This window comes from Eutrigla gurnardus (genome assembly GCF_963514095.1).
Source record: "Eutrigla gurnardus genome assembly, chromosome: 8".
Classification (NCBI taxonomy): Eukaryota; Metazoa; Chordata; class Actinopteri; order Perciformes; family Triglidae; genus Eutrigla; species Eutrigla gurnardus.
In genome coordinates, this window is record NC_139922.1 from 7,422,243 (window position 1) to 7,439,339 (window position 17,097).

The window sequence follows — 17,097 nt, forward strand, 5'->3', positions numbered from 1 at the left end:
CACAACATACATTTAGTCAGACAAAGACGGGAATGCAGGGTCCAAACAAACTTTAATCAATTATAACAAAACAAAGACATCTCAAATAATGTGCCCACTAACTAAAACTGGACCTAAATAAGCTCAGAGGTGAGACGTTTCTCCAGCAGCTTTATCTTCAGCTCGGCTTGTCTTTGCTGAAACAGCATTAGTTTGATTTGTTCATTGGCAAGTTCAGTTTGACCGCCCTCTCGGTCTCCATTTTGAGGAGCTTCTCATAAGCGTCCTCACTACTGGCATGCCTCTTCCGTCTCCGTCTTTCTGGCTCTGGAACGTGAACCTCTTGACGAGGATCAGGTGGCATAATGCTGGTGCTCGTTGATGGTTCACCCTCTGGAGCCTCCACAGGTGTGAGGAACACAGACTCACTTGACAGGTTGAGTGGCTCGTCAGCTGGCTCCCCAACACTGGCTGGCAAAATCCCATGGAGGGTCTGGGAAATCCCCCCTCCAAGGATGTCGAGGACAGCCTCTGAGAATTCACCACCTAAGACATTTAGAATTAGACTTTTATTGTCATTGTACAAAAAAACAGCAGTGAGTTTTGACAACGAAATGTCGTTTCTTGGCTTCCAGAATACCACAGAATTGGAAATTGTGAGGTGGCTTTAAATAAATCTGCAATATTTACTGTATGAATATAAATATAATCTATATAACTAGTGCACATTTCATATAAGACATGTAGTTCCAACATAAAATTAGTACATTTAAAACATGGGACATAAAATTGTACTACTCAATTCACTCATTTCACTGTGTGCACATAAATCTAGAAAACAGGTCTCACCTTTGAAGGGCTTGTTCCCAGTTTGGGAGTTCTTTGCTTCTGCCTGGTCCTTGGTGGCTTTTTGTTTTAAGTTCTTCCACCGAAGTTTTACTTGGTCCACCGTCCTTAGTTGGCCACTGCCAGTGGCATTTACTTGTTCTGTTATGGCAGCCCAAACTTCCGCTTTAATTTTTGCAGACACATTGATCTGGCCAGGGGTGCTGAAAGTGCCAAACAAGGTGTGATAGTTTAGTCGCACCCCCTCCAGTAATACATGGGTTTCAGCAGCCGTGAAATTCAACCCCTTACTCCTTTGGGCCTCCATGTTGTCTGTAGATTGGTCAACCAGTCACTCTTTTATACCATGCCAGCGAAATTACAGTCAGGTGTGAGAGTATCCCAGGTTAAGTGGGAGGGGATTAAATTGGGTTTTCTGACCAAGAACGGTTCCCTTTAGCCTGAGGAGGAGAGACAGACAATGACTTCAATTGTACACAGACACGGACATCAAAGGAGAAGATATAAGCCACGACACTATGCTGAACGCCCCAACCTGCTTGAGAATTACTCCAATGATGAGCTTTATGCACGATACAGATTTGGGCGAGATGATATTGCTTTCATCTGCAATATTCTTCATCCTCACCTTGAACGTGCCACTCTGAGGAGCCATGCCTTGACTGTGGAGGAGCAAATGCTCATAGCTCTACGCTTCTATGCATGTGGTTCCTTCTTTAAAGTCATCGGGGATGGACTGGCGGTGACAAAGGCAACAGTGGGCCATGTGGTGCACTCAGTGTCATCTGCCCTTACGAGTCTTCTGGGTCAATTTGTGAAACGGCCTGAAAATGAAGAAATGGCAAGGACCAAGAGGAGGTTTTTCTCATTGGGGGGGATGCCCAATACTATTGGTGTTATTGACTGTACGCATGTGCATATCCAGGCACCTCATGCCAGGGAATGGGAGTATGTCAACAGAAAGGGCCGGCACAGCATTAATGTGCAGCTTGTGGGAAATGCTGACCTCGTTATCACCAACTGCGTTGTGAGATGGCCTGGGTCTGTACACGATGCCCGTATTTTGAGAGCAAGCCACCTCTTCCAAAGGTTCCAGCAGACCGCCCCAGATGGCATTCTCCTCGGTGACAGCGGTTACCCCCTTCTACTCTGGCTGATGACCCCTTTTGCTGTCACCAATGACTCCCAGCAGAGGTACAACACTGTCCATGCCACAACAAGAGGGACAATTGAGCGCCTGAATGGTGTGATAAAACGCAGATTTGCCTGCCTGAACTATCTCCGTGTGGAGCCACAGAAAGCCTGTCGCATCATCTGTGCCTGCATTGTGCTCCACAACATAGCACAAACGAGAAGAGTGCCACTTCAGGAGGCTCCCATCGATGGACCTCTTCCCTACACAGAAATCCCTGACCTGCTGCCTCCACCACCACCACAGCCTGATGGACCTGCTGGAAGAGCCATACGCAATACAGTGGTTAACCTTTATTTTTCCAATTAAATGGTTAAACAATGTGATGGGTGTTCTTGCATTTTTTTTAAGTGTCAGTTTATATCATGCTGCACATTGAAGCACTTTCCATTTTCATGCTTCTGATTTAACAAAGACTAATTTGACTTAATTCAAAACCTTAAAAATGCACTTTTAAAATGTTTGGAACTTTCTTCAATGGGATTTTAAAACATGCAGCAATGTATTTGGTGTTTGTGTACAAACTGATTATTTCACTTAACCAAATCAGATGCTATTTTGCTTTAAATTACCACAATTATGTTTAGTGAGAGCCTTCTACATAAAGGGAGACAAGGATGGAAAAATGTATCTAATTGTGTCACTGATCAAGCTATAATACATGAAAATAATGCAACTACAATTTCAAACACTTTATTCAAAATCCAACAACTTATCACTGCAATTGAAGCATTTCCAAGGATTTCCAGCATCATACAGACCCTGTCCTTAATAGCTGAGTGGGCTCTGAAAGTAGAAGAAAGGGAAGGAGTATGAGTAATATCTTTGTCTTCATTGGGAATCCACAATAGTCACAGAAACTGTGTGCATGATGACGACCGCATGATTTCCCCAGCATTACTGTAGCATTCTGACACTTCTGAATGAACTGCATAGTTCATACACAACACACATAGTGTCTGGTCTGTACACATGTAGCCTATTTTCAGTCTGCTGTGTTGCCAATGACGTAACGCTAATAAACTCTGAACAGGTTGATGTTAGTTTAAACAGTTATGGTATAATGTACGTCAGATGAATTACCTTGTAAATCAAACCACGGACCGCAAAATTCGTAAACAAAGCCAGCGACCGCTAGCTGCTTTACACGCAAGTCAATGGAGCAGAGTTAGCTACCGTTAGCACGGCCGTGGCTCAATTAGAGATCGCTACAGCCTGGTTTTCAGTACGTGACAATTCATATAGTTAGCTAGCACGATATGTTGGTTGGCGTTCATATGGTCCTCAAACCGCTAAACATTAGACGACGGTAAACTTACATTTTTGACGTGAAAGTCGCGCTCCCAGCTGCTCCTTCCGTGAAGTAGTCCGCCATGTTTCAGATCCGGAGGCGGAGACTTGAGACTTGGTAATCCGTATCCAGCCAGGTCGGGATCACGGTGATCCACCCGGCCAGTGTTTTGAAATACTCAGATAAAGTCAGCAGGATCACCTTGATCCATGACTGAGAAAAGGAGGATTTCATTATCCGGATTATTCTGATCCGGATTACAAGAGTTTTGGAGTTATACCATGGAGCTAACTTCCTTTGTTTTATAGTTTTCTGTTTTAGAGGACCATCAGAGTCAAGAGTTGTTCTCATTTAGCTTCCAGATTCATCTATAAGAGAATCGATCTGGGAGGGACTAAAATTAACATAGAAGTCCTCCGTTTCATTAAGATTGGTGGAATCACTTCCTTAAACATAGCTACAGCTCTATCCGATAGACACCGAGAGTAGTAGCTTTTACCTAGAGGAGTGTAGTCCAGTAGTAATAATTCAAAGGTTATCAAGTAATGCTCAGATTAAGAAAACATTTGAGGAAAGATTATTAAGCGTGTTAACAACAGCAAATTAAGGAGAAGGCAACTCAGAAAAAGAGCGATGTGTCTACTGAGGCAGGGATAGCGTGTGTTTAAGCTAAAAATTGACGGTAGTTAGCCACTGAACAGGGAAACTACGTTAAATTAACAGTTAGGCTAGTATGCGGTGAGTATCACGGAAAAAGAGGAAATGACGCAAGGCGCTTACCGTCAGAGAAGTCTTGCGAGAAGTCGAAACGAGCAAACTTTAAAATGTGATTACCTGCAGTGCTTGAGGTTTGACAGCTCTATTATCACCACTGCCTCAGTGACTCAGGTGTTTTTTGATGGATGCAGCTACTTTACCCATTGACTACACCTAAGCCTCACTTCAACCCCATTAGTGCTGCTTGTTGCTTCCCTCCTTTCATCTCTTCCAGGCAAGTCTGACTCTCTCCCTCTACTATTAACTTCCATCCCTCTTTCACTTTTTGTGTCACCCTGGCTTCTAGATGAAGGAAGATGGAGAGCAGATGGCAAGAAAACAGCTGTGACTGTCTGAGTGGCCAAATGGGAATCCTCAGCATCTATGTCTCTGTCAAATGTTCTGTTTGAATGACTAGCGTAAACATGATGAATGCCACCTGTCAATGAATGAGTGCACATTCATGAGAATTAGTATAATTAGCATCCAATAATACCATATAAGGCTACACATCCTGACCAATCTGTCCTATATTCAAGTCCTGGAATTGGAGAATAAGGACAGTATTTTTTCAGTGTCAGTGGTAGAACAAACTGTACATTTACATTAAGGTGGACACTGACCCTGGGAAATAAATTAAAGGCTTCCTCTTCCAGCCCAAAGACTCCAAATTGCCCGTTGGTTTGAAAATGAGCATGAATGCTTGTTTGTCTCTATGTGTCGGCCATGTGACAGACTGGTGACCTGTCCCACATGTTCCCTGCCTTCACTCAATGTCAGCTGGGATCGGTTACAGACAATGGAGAGACGGATGGTACAAGCCACTTAGGAACAAAATCTGTTCATATGCGTGGTTCTTGCATGAGGCCCAGGGACTGTTTGGCATCTTTTTTCTCCTATTAGTCATTTCAATGTCAAGAGCATCCACACCTCTCCTTTTCTTCATCATCCTCCTTCTTCACTGTGTGCATCTCACTCCCACACAACTTTTACAATGTTGTGTGGGATTTAATGAATAAATAACACTTTTGTACAACCTTGCCTTGAGAGCATGTGGTACATGTTTTTATGTATGTGATTTGCTGGAGACTATTTTACTTTGCCTTCCACTGCCACACAATGGCAACATGACATGTTTTTTTTTTACTCTCATTCATAATGATGTCTATTTGGCAGTGATAGGCCAGGTGATGCCAGCAACCAGCCTGACTACCAGTTGTGAGTCTTCCTTAGTGATACATGAAGAGCTTCAGCTATGTGGCCGCACAAAGTATTATTTGTAGAGGTTGACAATGCTCACATGATCTTCATCAGCAGATTGATCTCATTAATTTGTAATAAAACAGTTGAACTGCACAACAAGTTCACCACTTTGCTCCAGACTGAAATAGCTCAAAGAATATTGAAACACACATTCGCACAAAAGCTCCAAATGAATAATCGTTCCTTCAACACAATTTTTGGACAAACAGCTTGGGGACGTAAAGGGAATGATAATGGTTTGGATTAAATGGAATGGCTCTATGTATTTGAACAACAATGGCTCTAATTTTAGTGTCGAGCATCACATTGGATTTACAAGAGCACCCTTTGTTTAGGGTCATGGCTCGTTGTCATGGTTACAATATCAACCACATGGTTACATGTAAGATCTCCTCTCTACCACAATAATCTTGGGAAAAAACAGATTGTAAAACACACCACACACAACCCTCTGTAGTCACATTCAGATAATAACTTTATTGAACCCACATTGGGGAGAGTCAATTGTTACAGCAGCAATAGTCAAAGAAGCAAGTAATAAAGTGATAAAATAAGACAAAAAATACAAATGATAAAAAAAAAACATGAAAATAATGTTTGGTTAAGTTGTGTTGGCTCACTAAACTAAACAGTTTTCCTTAATTTTTTTTGTATTTTAAAGGTGCTCAGAACACTCATCCAAGAACATCAAACTTGCATATTGTTAGTCCTGGTTCGTCCTTACACTCAGCAAATATCCAATTCAGTAACGACCTGACACATGATCGGAGTGTCTCATTTACACCCTTCTGATATACAAAATATTGACGATGAAACTAAACCTCTGTCATCTGGAAAGCTCATATCTTGGCAGATATCTTGGCATGTAACGGAGATCCGTTCAGTCTCTGCAACGTGTGTTAAGATGTGTGCACAGTATTTCACACAGTAAAACACAGTTATGTATTGGCACAAGAATAATTGCATGATTAATATAAAGATGACACAAGCTTTTGTTACGTTTAAAACCTTTATTGGAGGGTCTGTGTTTTGCCAATTGTGTGTGCTTTCCGCAGGCGATCTGTTGTTGTTCCAGATGCCGGGTGGTTGAATTGGTCGTGCCACCTGTGGAAAAGATAATTACATGATGTGATTAGCAGAGCCCAGAGCGGCTATCCCGTTGCTCAGTCAAGTGTCATAAGTTACAATATTAATCGTGTCATTTTTAAGGTTGGAAGAGTTACAAACATTATGTCATTATGCAAAATGTCACGCCACGGTGAGGGATATCGTCATGGGTTTTTGTCTTGTGAATTTCCTGTTTTATTTTGAGAAGTAACTCTCCTCTCGTTTCAGGTCACTTGCCCTTCCTCATGTGTTTCCGGTCGTCTCCCCTGATCCCTGATTGTTTCCACCTGTTGCCCATTATCCTCATGTGTCTTATAGTCCACGTCTCCCTTTGTCTTGTGCCCGAGTATATCGTCCGTCCATGTATCTCCAGCCTGTTTTCCCACAGCTGTCCACAGCCCAAGCCAAGAATCCCATGCATTTGTATGATCTAGATTTCTCGCTTTCCTCTAACAGAGTGATTTTTTCTTGTAGTGTTTTGGTCAGCATTTATAGCCTTGTGTTTTTCCTCAAAGGAGGGATTTTTTTGTTCTACAGTTTTTACTCTCTGAGTAATTTTCCTTTGCTACTTTAAAATATTGTTCATTTGTACTTCGTCTCGGAGTCATGCATGCATTTGGGTTCAAGTCCTAGTTAAGTTGTGACAACTAATGGGTTGGCTTTACATTGTGCCTCTGCCTCCTCACTTTTGGTCTAGGTCAGTCTAACAGGGCATGAAACAGTTCACTAAAGGGAAATGTAACACAACTACATGCACACAGTGAAGAACATTTGACATTTATAGGTCACAATAATAATTTACTGTTCTTTTGTGTAACCCCCTGCTAGGAAATTATAACATGATACTGTCAGGAAGAGTGGACAGCACATGGCAGGTGACGTTATCTATCTAATACCATTATAAAACGGGTTGCTCAAACCATCGGATCACTTCCACTAAAACTGAACAGGTTACATAAAAAGTAAAGCTAGCTTCTAAAACCTCTTCCCATGATACTGTTTCAACTGTGTCTAAATGCTTGGTGAAAATCCAATTACTCTTCATTACATGTAATTATATTCTTTAAATGTGGCATTAATTAAGATGTCAACTAATAATCTTCTTACCAGCAAAGCTTTGAGAGACCACTAAAGAAATGGCATTTGTAATGTATGTATGTATGTATGTATGTATTAGTCTCAAATTAATTCCTTCTGGGTCTCTCACTGTACTCTTGCTTTTATGTCTTCATCTCTCATTTCTATTCTATAATTCTGTCTCATTATGATTCTGGATACTTCTTGGTATTATTGGTAATATTTCTTTCTCTCTCCGACTTAAATACACCCATACACAGTCATGTTCCCACCGCTGTACAACTCATTGTAGTAATTCTGTCATGGTTCTGCCAGGACAGTGGGAGGGGTTTTGTGTTTCTGTGTTGTGTGTTTTCCCTTGTCTGTCTTCCCCCTCCTTTTCCCTCTCACTCTCCAGCCGCTCTGGGGGGGTGTGGCCGGTGGGCGTGTCGGCAGCAGAGGACCAAGCGGGCACACCTGATGCCAATCATCAAATCACCAGCAGACTATTTAGACCTGGCATCCTCATCACTCCGGCGCCAGATTATTTCGTCCCTACGGTGATGTGTGAAGCTCTGATCTTCGTCTCCGCAAACAGTGCTTTCTCCTGCCTAGTCGAAATCTCTACTAACGCCTTTTTGTGACTTCGCTCTCCAGAAGGACTCCAGCGTTCTCCCGTTGGACTCATCCCTGCCTGCCAGTCCACCTGCTCGCTCGTCACCTCAGCAGTCCTCTGCTAACCAGCTCGAACGGACACGTCACCCGCACCAGCCTGCTGCACCATTCATTTTTGGTTACAATAAACATCTTAAACCTGCCTTCTGCCTCTGGTCTCTCAGTCCGGGTCCAATAGACAAAAAACGTAACAAATTCATCATAATTAGGCCCACCAAAAGGTTCACTGCATGGCAGCTGTAATTAATGAAAGGCAAATGTATTTCTTATCAGAGATATGACATATTGTTGTCCAGTGGGTATTGGAATATAAAGGTTCTCCCGTTTTAATTACCTTTTGAAATCATTGTGGGGATTTTAAAGAGAGCAAAGACATTAATAATTCACACGACAGCTAATATATGTCTGTTTGATATAATGGTGTATGCAAATTGGAGTCATAAATCGACACATGAACAGCCCCTCTAGAGCCAGTGCTGGTTTGTCCATTCTTGTAGAAACTGTTGGTGCAGCATGGCTGATCGTGAAGAGGACTCTCTTTCTGAGATACGATTCTTATTTTCAGGTCTATACACTCAAGAAAACATACTTATTATTATTATAATTTTCTTTTTAAAAAAAATTATGATTTTGGACCAAGTGCTGACCTCCATCCTCACCATAGTAACCTCTCATTCAACTTTTGTCTTTTACTTTGCTACGTCATCTTAATTGTACTCTCTTCAGTTTCATCGTATATCAATTCCTTCTCTCTCTCTCTCTCCTAAAAGCCATGATACATGAGGATGTTGAAAGAGCGTCTATTGATCTGCTCCTGATTTATTTGAACGGTGACCCTCTCAGGGTCTCAAAAATAATGAATCTAATAAAACAGCCTTTTATTGGAGGAAGCACTCCCTATAAATCATTCACAGAAATGTTCTAAATTTGCAATAAAATCAGCAGAAGAGCCTCTAAATCACAGCTGTGTGTCAAATTGCTGCTTTGTGTGGAAAGAAACCTCCCTTTGAAAAAGTCCCCACCTCGTTAAAATGCTCAGTGACCTTTGACCAATGTTATTCAGTTGCTACAGTAATCGAGATTCCTCACTCACATGAACAAGAAAAAAGGGGTGATGGTGTTGTGGAAAAATGAATCTGCCCAACAAAGATCAACAACCAGGATCAGCTTTTTCTCCGAGGTTTATTCCACTAAGTATTCTCATCTGAAGAGGAGGGACTGGTCACCCCTGCCTTCTGATGCAAAGGTTCAGAATCAGCAGGAACGACCCTGAGTCCAACAACAGTCTCCCTTTTAAGGAGGAGGAACCAAAGGACGGATCATGTCCTATCTTACAAAGACAAGATGTATAGGCAAGGTCAAGATTTACAGAACACAGGCGTCATAGTCCTGAAATTATCTTGTCAATGTGGCACTCATGTTCATATCATCTACAAACAGGCATTCATTTTCGTCATAGCATAACAGTCAGATGAGGAGATGCGGATCGACGTCTGGCCTGACAAATATTCTGATTATAAAGTACAAACATCCAAAATTCCCATTACAATGGTGACACAGTTCACGTACACTATTCAATTCATCCATCTCATCCATCCATCCGTTGTCTACCGCTTATCCTGTATTCAGGGTCGCGGGGGTGCTGGAGCCGATCCCAGCTGTCATTGGGCGAAGGCAGGGTTCACCCTGGACAGGTCGCCCGTCTATCACAGGGCCAACATGTAGAGATAAACAGCCATTCATGCTCACATTCACACCTACGGGCAATTTAGAGTCATCAATCAGCCTATCTCCATTCTGCATGTCAATTAAATTTTATTTATAGTGTCATATCACAACAGGGGCCCTAGTTTCGTAGACTAGGCGTAGTCAGCGCGCAGCGCACGTGCACCACGCCGACGGGGTGTGTCCGCCTGGACTTTGCAAGTTTCGTGCACCGCGCAGGCTCGCGCAGGCACACCTCCCGTCTCGCCCACCCGCACAAGTGGGAAAGAGGGAGGAGAAGAAGGCGTGAGTGGGAGACGAGGAGGAGACGAGGCGTGGACTGGGATTAATACAGCCGATTCAGATCTTCACCAATCAAATGAGCTCCTCTCCTCACCTTTAATGCGTTAGGGGAGGTTCAGTGCAAGTTCCGTCACTTGACAACCCGATGACAGAAGCAGCGCCGCCGCTCCCACCACGCTCATCACACGCTGTGCGTGCGTATCATAATAATAACAATGCCGATATTATAAAAAACAGAAGAGAGAGAGGGAGATGTTTTGGTGGGAGAGGCCGAGTTTCCGTTACACGTGCCATCCGCCTTTGATCTGACGTCAGATGTGACAGGACAATCTATATAGATATAAATTCACGTGTTGATTCAATTAGTTGTATTAAATAGTGTTTGTTATTATTTATTGCATTTAAATGTGCCTGGAACTGTGGAAACCTGCCTGTGAGGTCTCGGTGACGTGTGCGCACTGCGTGCCGGTCAGCCAAACTTCCACTCCGCCAGCTGTAATTCGCCTTGAATGAATGGATTTTATTTGCGCCTTGCGCCTTACGCCAAGAGTAGACTAGGTTGGAGCTGGCAGGCTTTCGGCGAAGGCTTGGCGAGGCTTTTTGCCAAGAAACTTCCGCTACACCAAGCTGAATCTGTGACGCCTCCCCCTGCTGCGCCGCCACACCCATCTTGGCGCAGGCGATCCACCAAACTGCCAAACTGATGATGCGCAAGGCTGCGCTGCGCCACGAAACTAGGGCCCAGAAGTCATCTCAGGACACGTAACACATTGAGCAGGACTAGAATACCCTTAAGATTTTCAGAGTCAATACAATTCCAAAGTCCCAACATCACCCAGGGCAAGCGTTACAGCGACAGTGGCGAGAAAAAACTGCCATAATAGGCTTTTAGGCAGAAATCTCGTGCAGCCCAGGCCCTTGGGTTCCAACTGCATTTGGTGTTGGTAGCAGTATAGTAGTAGTAGCAGTTAGCAGTAGTGGTAGAATTAACAGAAGCAATAGTATCATCAGTAGTAGTCCATGGCAGCAGGCACAGCCACGCCGAGATGGATCCATCCCAACTGGTGTGATGCCCACTCGCTGCTTATTAATACAACTGAAACTGTTGAGATGTTGTTGGATCCTAGATCAATGGGAGACCAGAGCCCTGTGGCCGTCCATGGCCAGGACATTGTGCAGGTCAAAACATTCAGGTACCTTGGTGTCTATGTTGACAGCGATTTGAGCTGGGGCACACAGGTGGCCAATGTTTGTGCCAAAATTCACCAACGTCTCCATTTCCTACGTAGGCTCAGAGTATTTGGAGATTGCAAAAATATTATGCAAATTTTTTATAGAGCAGCAATTGAGTCAATACTCCGCTATGGTATCACCAGCTGGTTTGGTAACTTAACTGTTAAATCTAGAGCTGAAATCTCAAGCCTTGTCAAAACTGCTGGCAAGATTATGGGAATAACACCCCCCCTAAATCCACAGGATCTTTTTGAGCAGGCGATGATCAGACAGGCAAATGCCATTTTAACAGATAGTTCTCATGTGCTGAATAGTGAATATACTCTCCTGAACTCTGGAAAGGGATATAGGCTTCCCTTGTGCAGGCACAATCGATACAAACATTCCTTTGTGCCTGTATCAACCAAGCTTCTCAACAGCAGGAAATGATTGCAATGTTTCTGTATATGTATACTAACATAGGCTATGTGTATATGGAAATGAATGTATTATGAGTCAAACTATGGATATATGTGAGTGAATGGATTAATGTATGCTTGAGGTTATGTGATGCTGATATGAATGTATATTTATGATTAAAGTTAGAGTAGCGGTGTGAATGCATGTGAATGACGTTCACGTCGGCTTGCTGCATGTGCAGGATTGTCCAGTGTGGTCTGTTTACTCCACCAGTCTTTTAACTTGATGTTCTTTTTGTACTGTATGTGTTTTTTATTTTTTATGTTCCCTGTCTCCGCAACAAATTTCTCCCTGGTGGAGACCAATAAACAAACTAACCTAACCTAGCCAACCACGTCGCTGTAGACCAAAAAGCAGACGTAGTTGAGCAGTCACACAGCGGGCAGGTGGAGCTACAATATGGTGTTTCCAGCATCAGGCCAGTTAGCAGTCTGCATCGTTCAGGACCTCAGCGAACTCTGCTGGACCAGAAAGCATAGCCAGCCATCCCGGGAGTAGTCAAGTTAGTAACAGTAGCGATGAAGATTTTAGTCAATTTATTTAATCAATAGTCAACCGCCTTAAAAATACAAAACGGTAAGAGTCAAACAAGACCACAGCATTGGTTAGTTGGTTAAGGTAGATTGGAGAAAAGCAGTCTAAATATATATCAGGTCTTAATGCTTTTAATGCTTAATTTCTATTTCTAAGAACACTACATTGTCCTTATTCCTTATTTGTGCCTACTGCCTATTTAAACTATCTGTTTTCACAGATATTTTAGGAGCCGTTGTTGTAACCCGAAGAAGGGTGGCAAATGAAAACATCTGAGATGCATTAATCTTTTGCTCCTATCGTTTGAATATACTTAAAGTTGTCCAGAATTATGTCAAATGCAGATCAAATGACTCAGTGAACATCTTTCACCCAGAAAGACTGCTGTTGGTTTCTCTCGTACATGTCTGTGGAAATACCTAGGAATAACAGTTTTACATCTAATGGATTCATGATTCATTTTAATTCCTGTGCCAACTCATGGATGATGTGATCGAGAAAAAAAAATGTGAGCAACAGCTCTAATTCCACGTGAGACACTTGTTTTCTGCCAAGGTTTTTTCTCCAGCAAACAAAAGTTGTTTACCACCAGGGCATTACTTACGCTTAAAAAATGACTGAAGATGTTACGTGGGTTTGTTAAAGGGCTATGTTAGCTTAATTAATAATTAGTCACATGTGAAGATGGATCTCATTGTTGCATTTTTTTTTACCAGGTTTCAACTTTATCTGTCCCTTGCGAAATGATCATGTTCATGTCCATGTTGATCATGGAAACATGAATGAATGAATGAAAAAATATTTCAGACATGAAAAAAACAAAGCAAAACAGACGAACAACACACGTTAAATACATTAAATCATTAAGCAATTTTTTAACCTCTCCTTACATCAGCGGCCCGCATGCGGGCCGTTTTGCACTAGTTTTCGCTTCGTCCGTTTAATGGCATATTATTTTAAATGCGTCTGCATCATATGACACATCATTTGAAAGCTACGAGTCTCGCAAATCGAACAAAGTAAGCCGTTTTAGGCTCACGGAAAACACATCAAAAGCAAACACAGCATGTGTGCAAGGAGTGCACAGAAACAAGACCAGCGTTCCCTACCTTTCGAGCTGTCTGGATGTCCAAAATCAACAGGAAGCATGCTAATCCTTATATCCAGAGAACGGTAAGAGTCCAACGAACAAAAGTAGCCACTTCGTTTAGTCCCACGAGCACGGTAACTCCGGTAGTCATCCATAACACGCCATGTGTTGCCGTTGTGAGTTTCTGAACAAAATATTGTTTATAGCTAGATATCGCTATTCGATCACGGGCTAACAACAACACTTCGATTTCCGGATTCCCTAGCTTCTTGGCGACAAAACAAGCCCCCTTCCACGATTCTGCGATCCGGATTGGCTGAAAAATCTGTCCATCAAGAGAGCCGTTACATGAGGGGAGGGGGCTTGAGGCTGAGAGCGCAGCAGCTCAGAAAGGTCAGACTGCAGATATGATAGTTATGCAGCGTCTCATTACAGAAGGCTGTTATGTACAAAAAAACAAAAAAAAGTAGAATTATATACCTAAAAATACCCATAATCTCACCTGGAACACTTGTTCCAGATGCAGCTCCGTCTGACATTGCCCTACAACACTGCACTTGCAAAGCTCATTTGTGGGTGTCTTTTTATCTACTTTCTACCAGTTTTTGGTCAGGCTTGTGGCTGTGGCTTCATTCAACTTTTAGGCCTATATATAACAGCCACAGCTAACTTGTTTCATTCAAAAAGAAAAATAATTTAGGCAAGGCAAAAAAATTGCAATTTCCAGCTGCAGTAACTCAGTGTCAGTAACACTTAGAGTAAATCTGACACTTGCAGAAGAAAATTCAAAGGGTTATCTTTCAGGAATGCTCAGCTTTGTGCCTGTAGTCATAGGGGTTCAAAAACAGTAACCATTTTACTTTGGGTATGTCGTTTTCAGCCTTTTCTTCAAAAATAGGACGGCAAAGTAACGGGTTTTAAAGCATACTACAAAACATATTCCCATAACAAATATTGACATGTCTGAAATGGAGTAGGAAGACGTTTAAACTTATTTCATCCTACCCATTCTTCACAACTCTTTTTTTGAAACAGTGCACCTTTATAAGTTCATTTAATATAGTAAATATTCTAGTTTTGTTCTTATTATTAATAATTATTATTATTTTATTATATAATTTCATGTATCATTACGTTAATATTATATACCATAGATAAATATATATTGCATACATGTTATATGCATGTATACATTGTGCATGACACATACATACATACATACATACTGTATACTCAAAGCATACTAATTTACAGACATATAATATACATAATATACAATACCATGACCAACTTTCTAAAAAAGTTAAGTTATTACCACATATTTATATTTTATACACAAAAACGCCCATATCTATGACACCCCCACAGTAGATTATTTTAGAGAATAGAGATAGTAGAGACCTCCCTCATCCCTGTACCTTGTGAAAATCATCTCTTTGTACCTTTTCTTGAACTGGATCATGCTAGAACATTGCTTTTGCTCCGTGTTCAGACTATTCCACAGGTTCACACCACTAATTGATATGCACTTACATTTTATAGCTGTGCAACCAGCCAGAATCTTGAAATCAAACTTCTCTCTCAAATGATAACCCCCTTCCCTATCATAAACAAACCGGTTTCTGAATATTACCTGGTAGTAGTTTGTTGCTTTATACATTATTTGTACAGTTTGATATTCAACCAGATGAAAAAGCTTTAAAGCATGTGATTTAAAAAAATAAGTTGGTGTGATAATTTTTGTGAGGGAATTTTCTCTACCCGATTCCCTCAGTGTAAGATTAATACATGTCATTTTATGAATAGGTTCACATTTAATCTGAGTTATTAGGTGTCTGCTTCTCCAGGCGGGGCAAGGTCACAAACAAGACACAAGTGTGTCTCTCAGGGCCAAACACAAAGGTCTTACCTTCAACCTTGACATAATACAGACGCCGTGGCAGCTTCCTCAAGATAACTTAAGGCCTGATTATGCTTCCGCGTAGTGATCACGCAACGGCCATGCAGTTGCTTGGAGACCGTGATGGTTCTGCGTTGGGTTTACGTGTCGAAATGCAATTCAATGCCACACCGGTAAAGCGCGCTATGTTTTTTGTAAAGAATGACCGACCGACCGAGACTCTTGACGTATATCGTCGTTAGCCTGTGCATGTGTTTACTTTCCGGCTTTAAACATCCACAATCTTTCAGAACTTGGTGTTTTATTTCTTTGTGCAAAAGCGACAAGGTGCAAACAATAAAACGAGGTGCAAACAATAAAAGTAGCCTATTAAAAGTTTAAATGGCGGTGTTTATGAGTGGAAACCGGAAACCGGTCTCCAGCGGATGTAGTTAGCGGACCAATCACAGCCAATGCCGCTGCGTTGGCGTTGCGTTGGCGTTGCGTCGCCTCGACGCGCGTCTAGGATTTTTGGGAGGTGCATGTCAGGCCCTTGCATTGGACGTAAGAGGGGTCCGCAAAGACGTAAGGGGTCCGCAAGCCCCCTTGCGTTGTGTCGACGCGGAAGCATAACTCAGCCTTTAGGCTTTTATGCTTTCCCAGGAGGGACAGGAGGCAGAATTAGGGTTGGCACTGTACTTTTTTGGAGTGTGAATAGTGGATGCACTGAGCTTTTGTATGTTTACCCCCAAATCTCCACACAGTAATGAATGTATGGTAAAACCAGTGAGCACTAGAGAATGTGCACTGATTTAAAATCCAGTACATGCTTTGCCTTACATAGGACTGAGATGCATCGTGATATTTTCAATTAAATGTGTTTTATGTGAGGTTTCCAGCAGATTCTGTGGTCTATTATCACACCAAGAAATGTATTAACATACACTTGTTCAATAATCACCCCCATCTATCTTAACCTGTACTTGATTATTTGATTTCCAATTTGTTTTACTTATATTTCATATTTCACGGATATTTATTTTCACAATCAACAAAAAGTGGAATCACAGTTCAGATTCAATTCTCCTATATATTCTCCTATAAAGAGAACAAAGCAGTATTTCTTCCATAAACTGTCATCAACTTCACTGGTGACTGTATCTTAATCTCGTTAGCATCAGGGCGAACTAAATTGTCTCAATCCCAGCATGTAATGCTCACGTCTACAGGATTTATTACATATCACATACATAAAGCACCGTCTATAGGCAATTACAGTCACGTTGAAACACAGTTCTCCTCATAAATTCAGATCTTAAAATGAAACATATCTAGTATGAGGCCAAACAAACAAATAATAGTCAGTAAACCCAAAGCTGTACTTTCAAAAGGGTTACACTAGTATTGTCAAACCACCATGTTAATTTGCTAATTTCGGATGTAATTAACTCTAGAAGATGCTGCAAATCCTCTGAGGTACAACAAACTATTTGTGTCATCTGCTAATAACACATTTTAATACATCATTTTTTTTGTTTGTTTTTTTGGTAATTTAGCCACCAGAATAAGATGTTGGCATTGTACATTTCTGCAAACCATAGATACATTGAATCTCGATATTGAACCAATATAAGTGTTAAAGCGTTTTTTGGGGCGCTTCTGGCATTTCAAAACTGAATTTTCAATTACCTTTAGTTTCAGGCAACTACACTACTCAGTTAGGGTCATGT

General features: G+C 41.7%; 1 protein-coding gene across 1 annotated transcript; it reads left to right on the forward strand.

The window, feature by feature from the left end:
• Positions 1 to 1,236: 1,236 nt before the first annotated feature.
• On the forward strand, positions 1,237 to 2,326 carry LOC311017752 (putative nuclease HARBI1; the record flags this gene model as incomplete). Its single annotated transcript, XM_084016330.1, has 1 exon — positions 1,237 to 2,326. The coding sequence occupies exon 1, from the start codon at positions 1,286 to 1,288 to the stop codon at positions 2,324 to 2,326; it is 1,041 nt and encodes a 346-aa protein (XP_083872456.1). The 5' UTR covers positions 1,237 to 1,285.
• Positions 2,327 to 17,097: the final 14,771 nt, after the last annotated feature.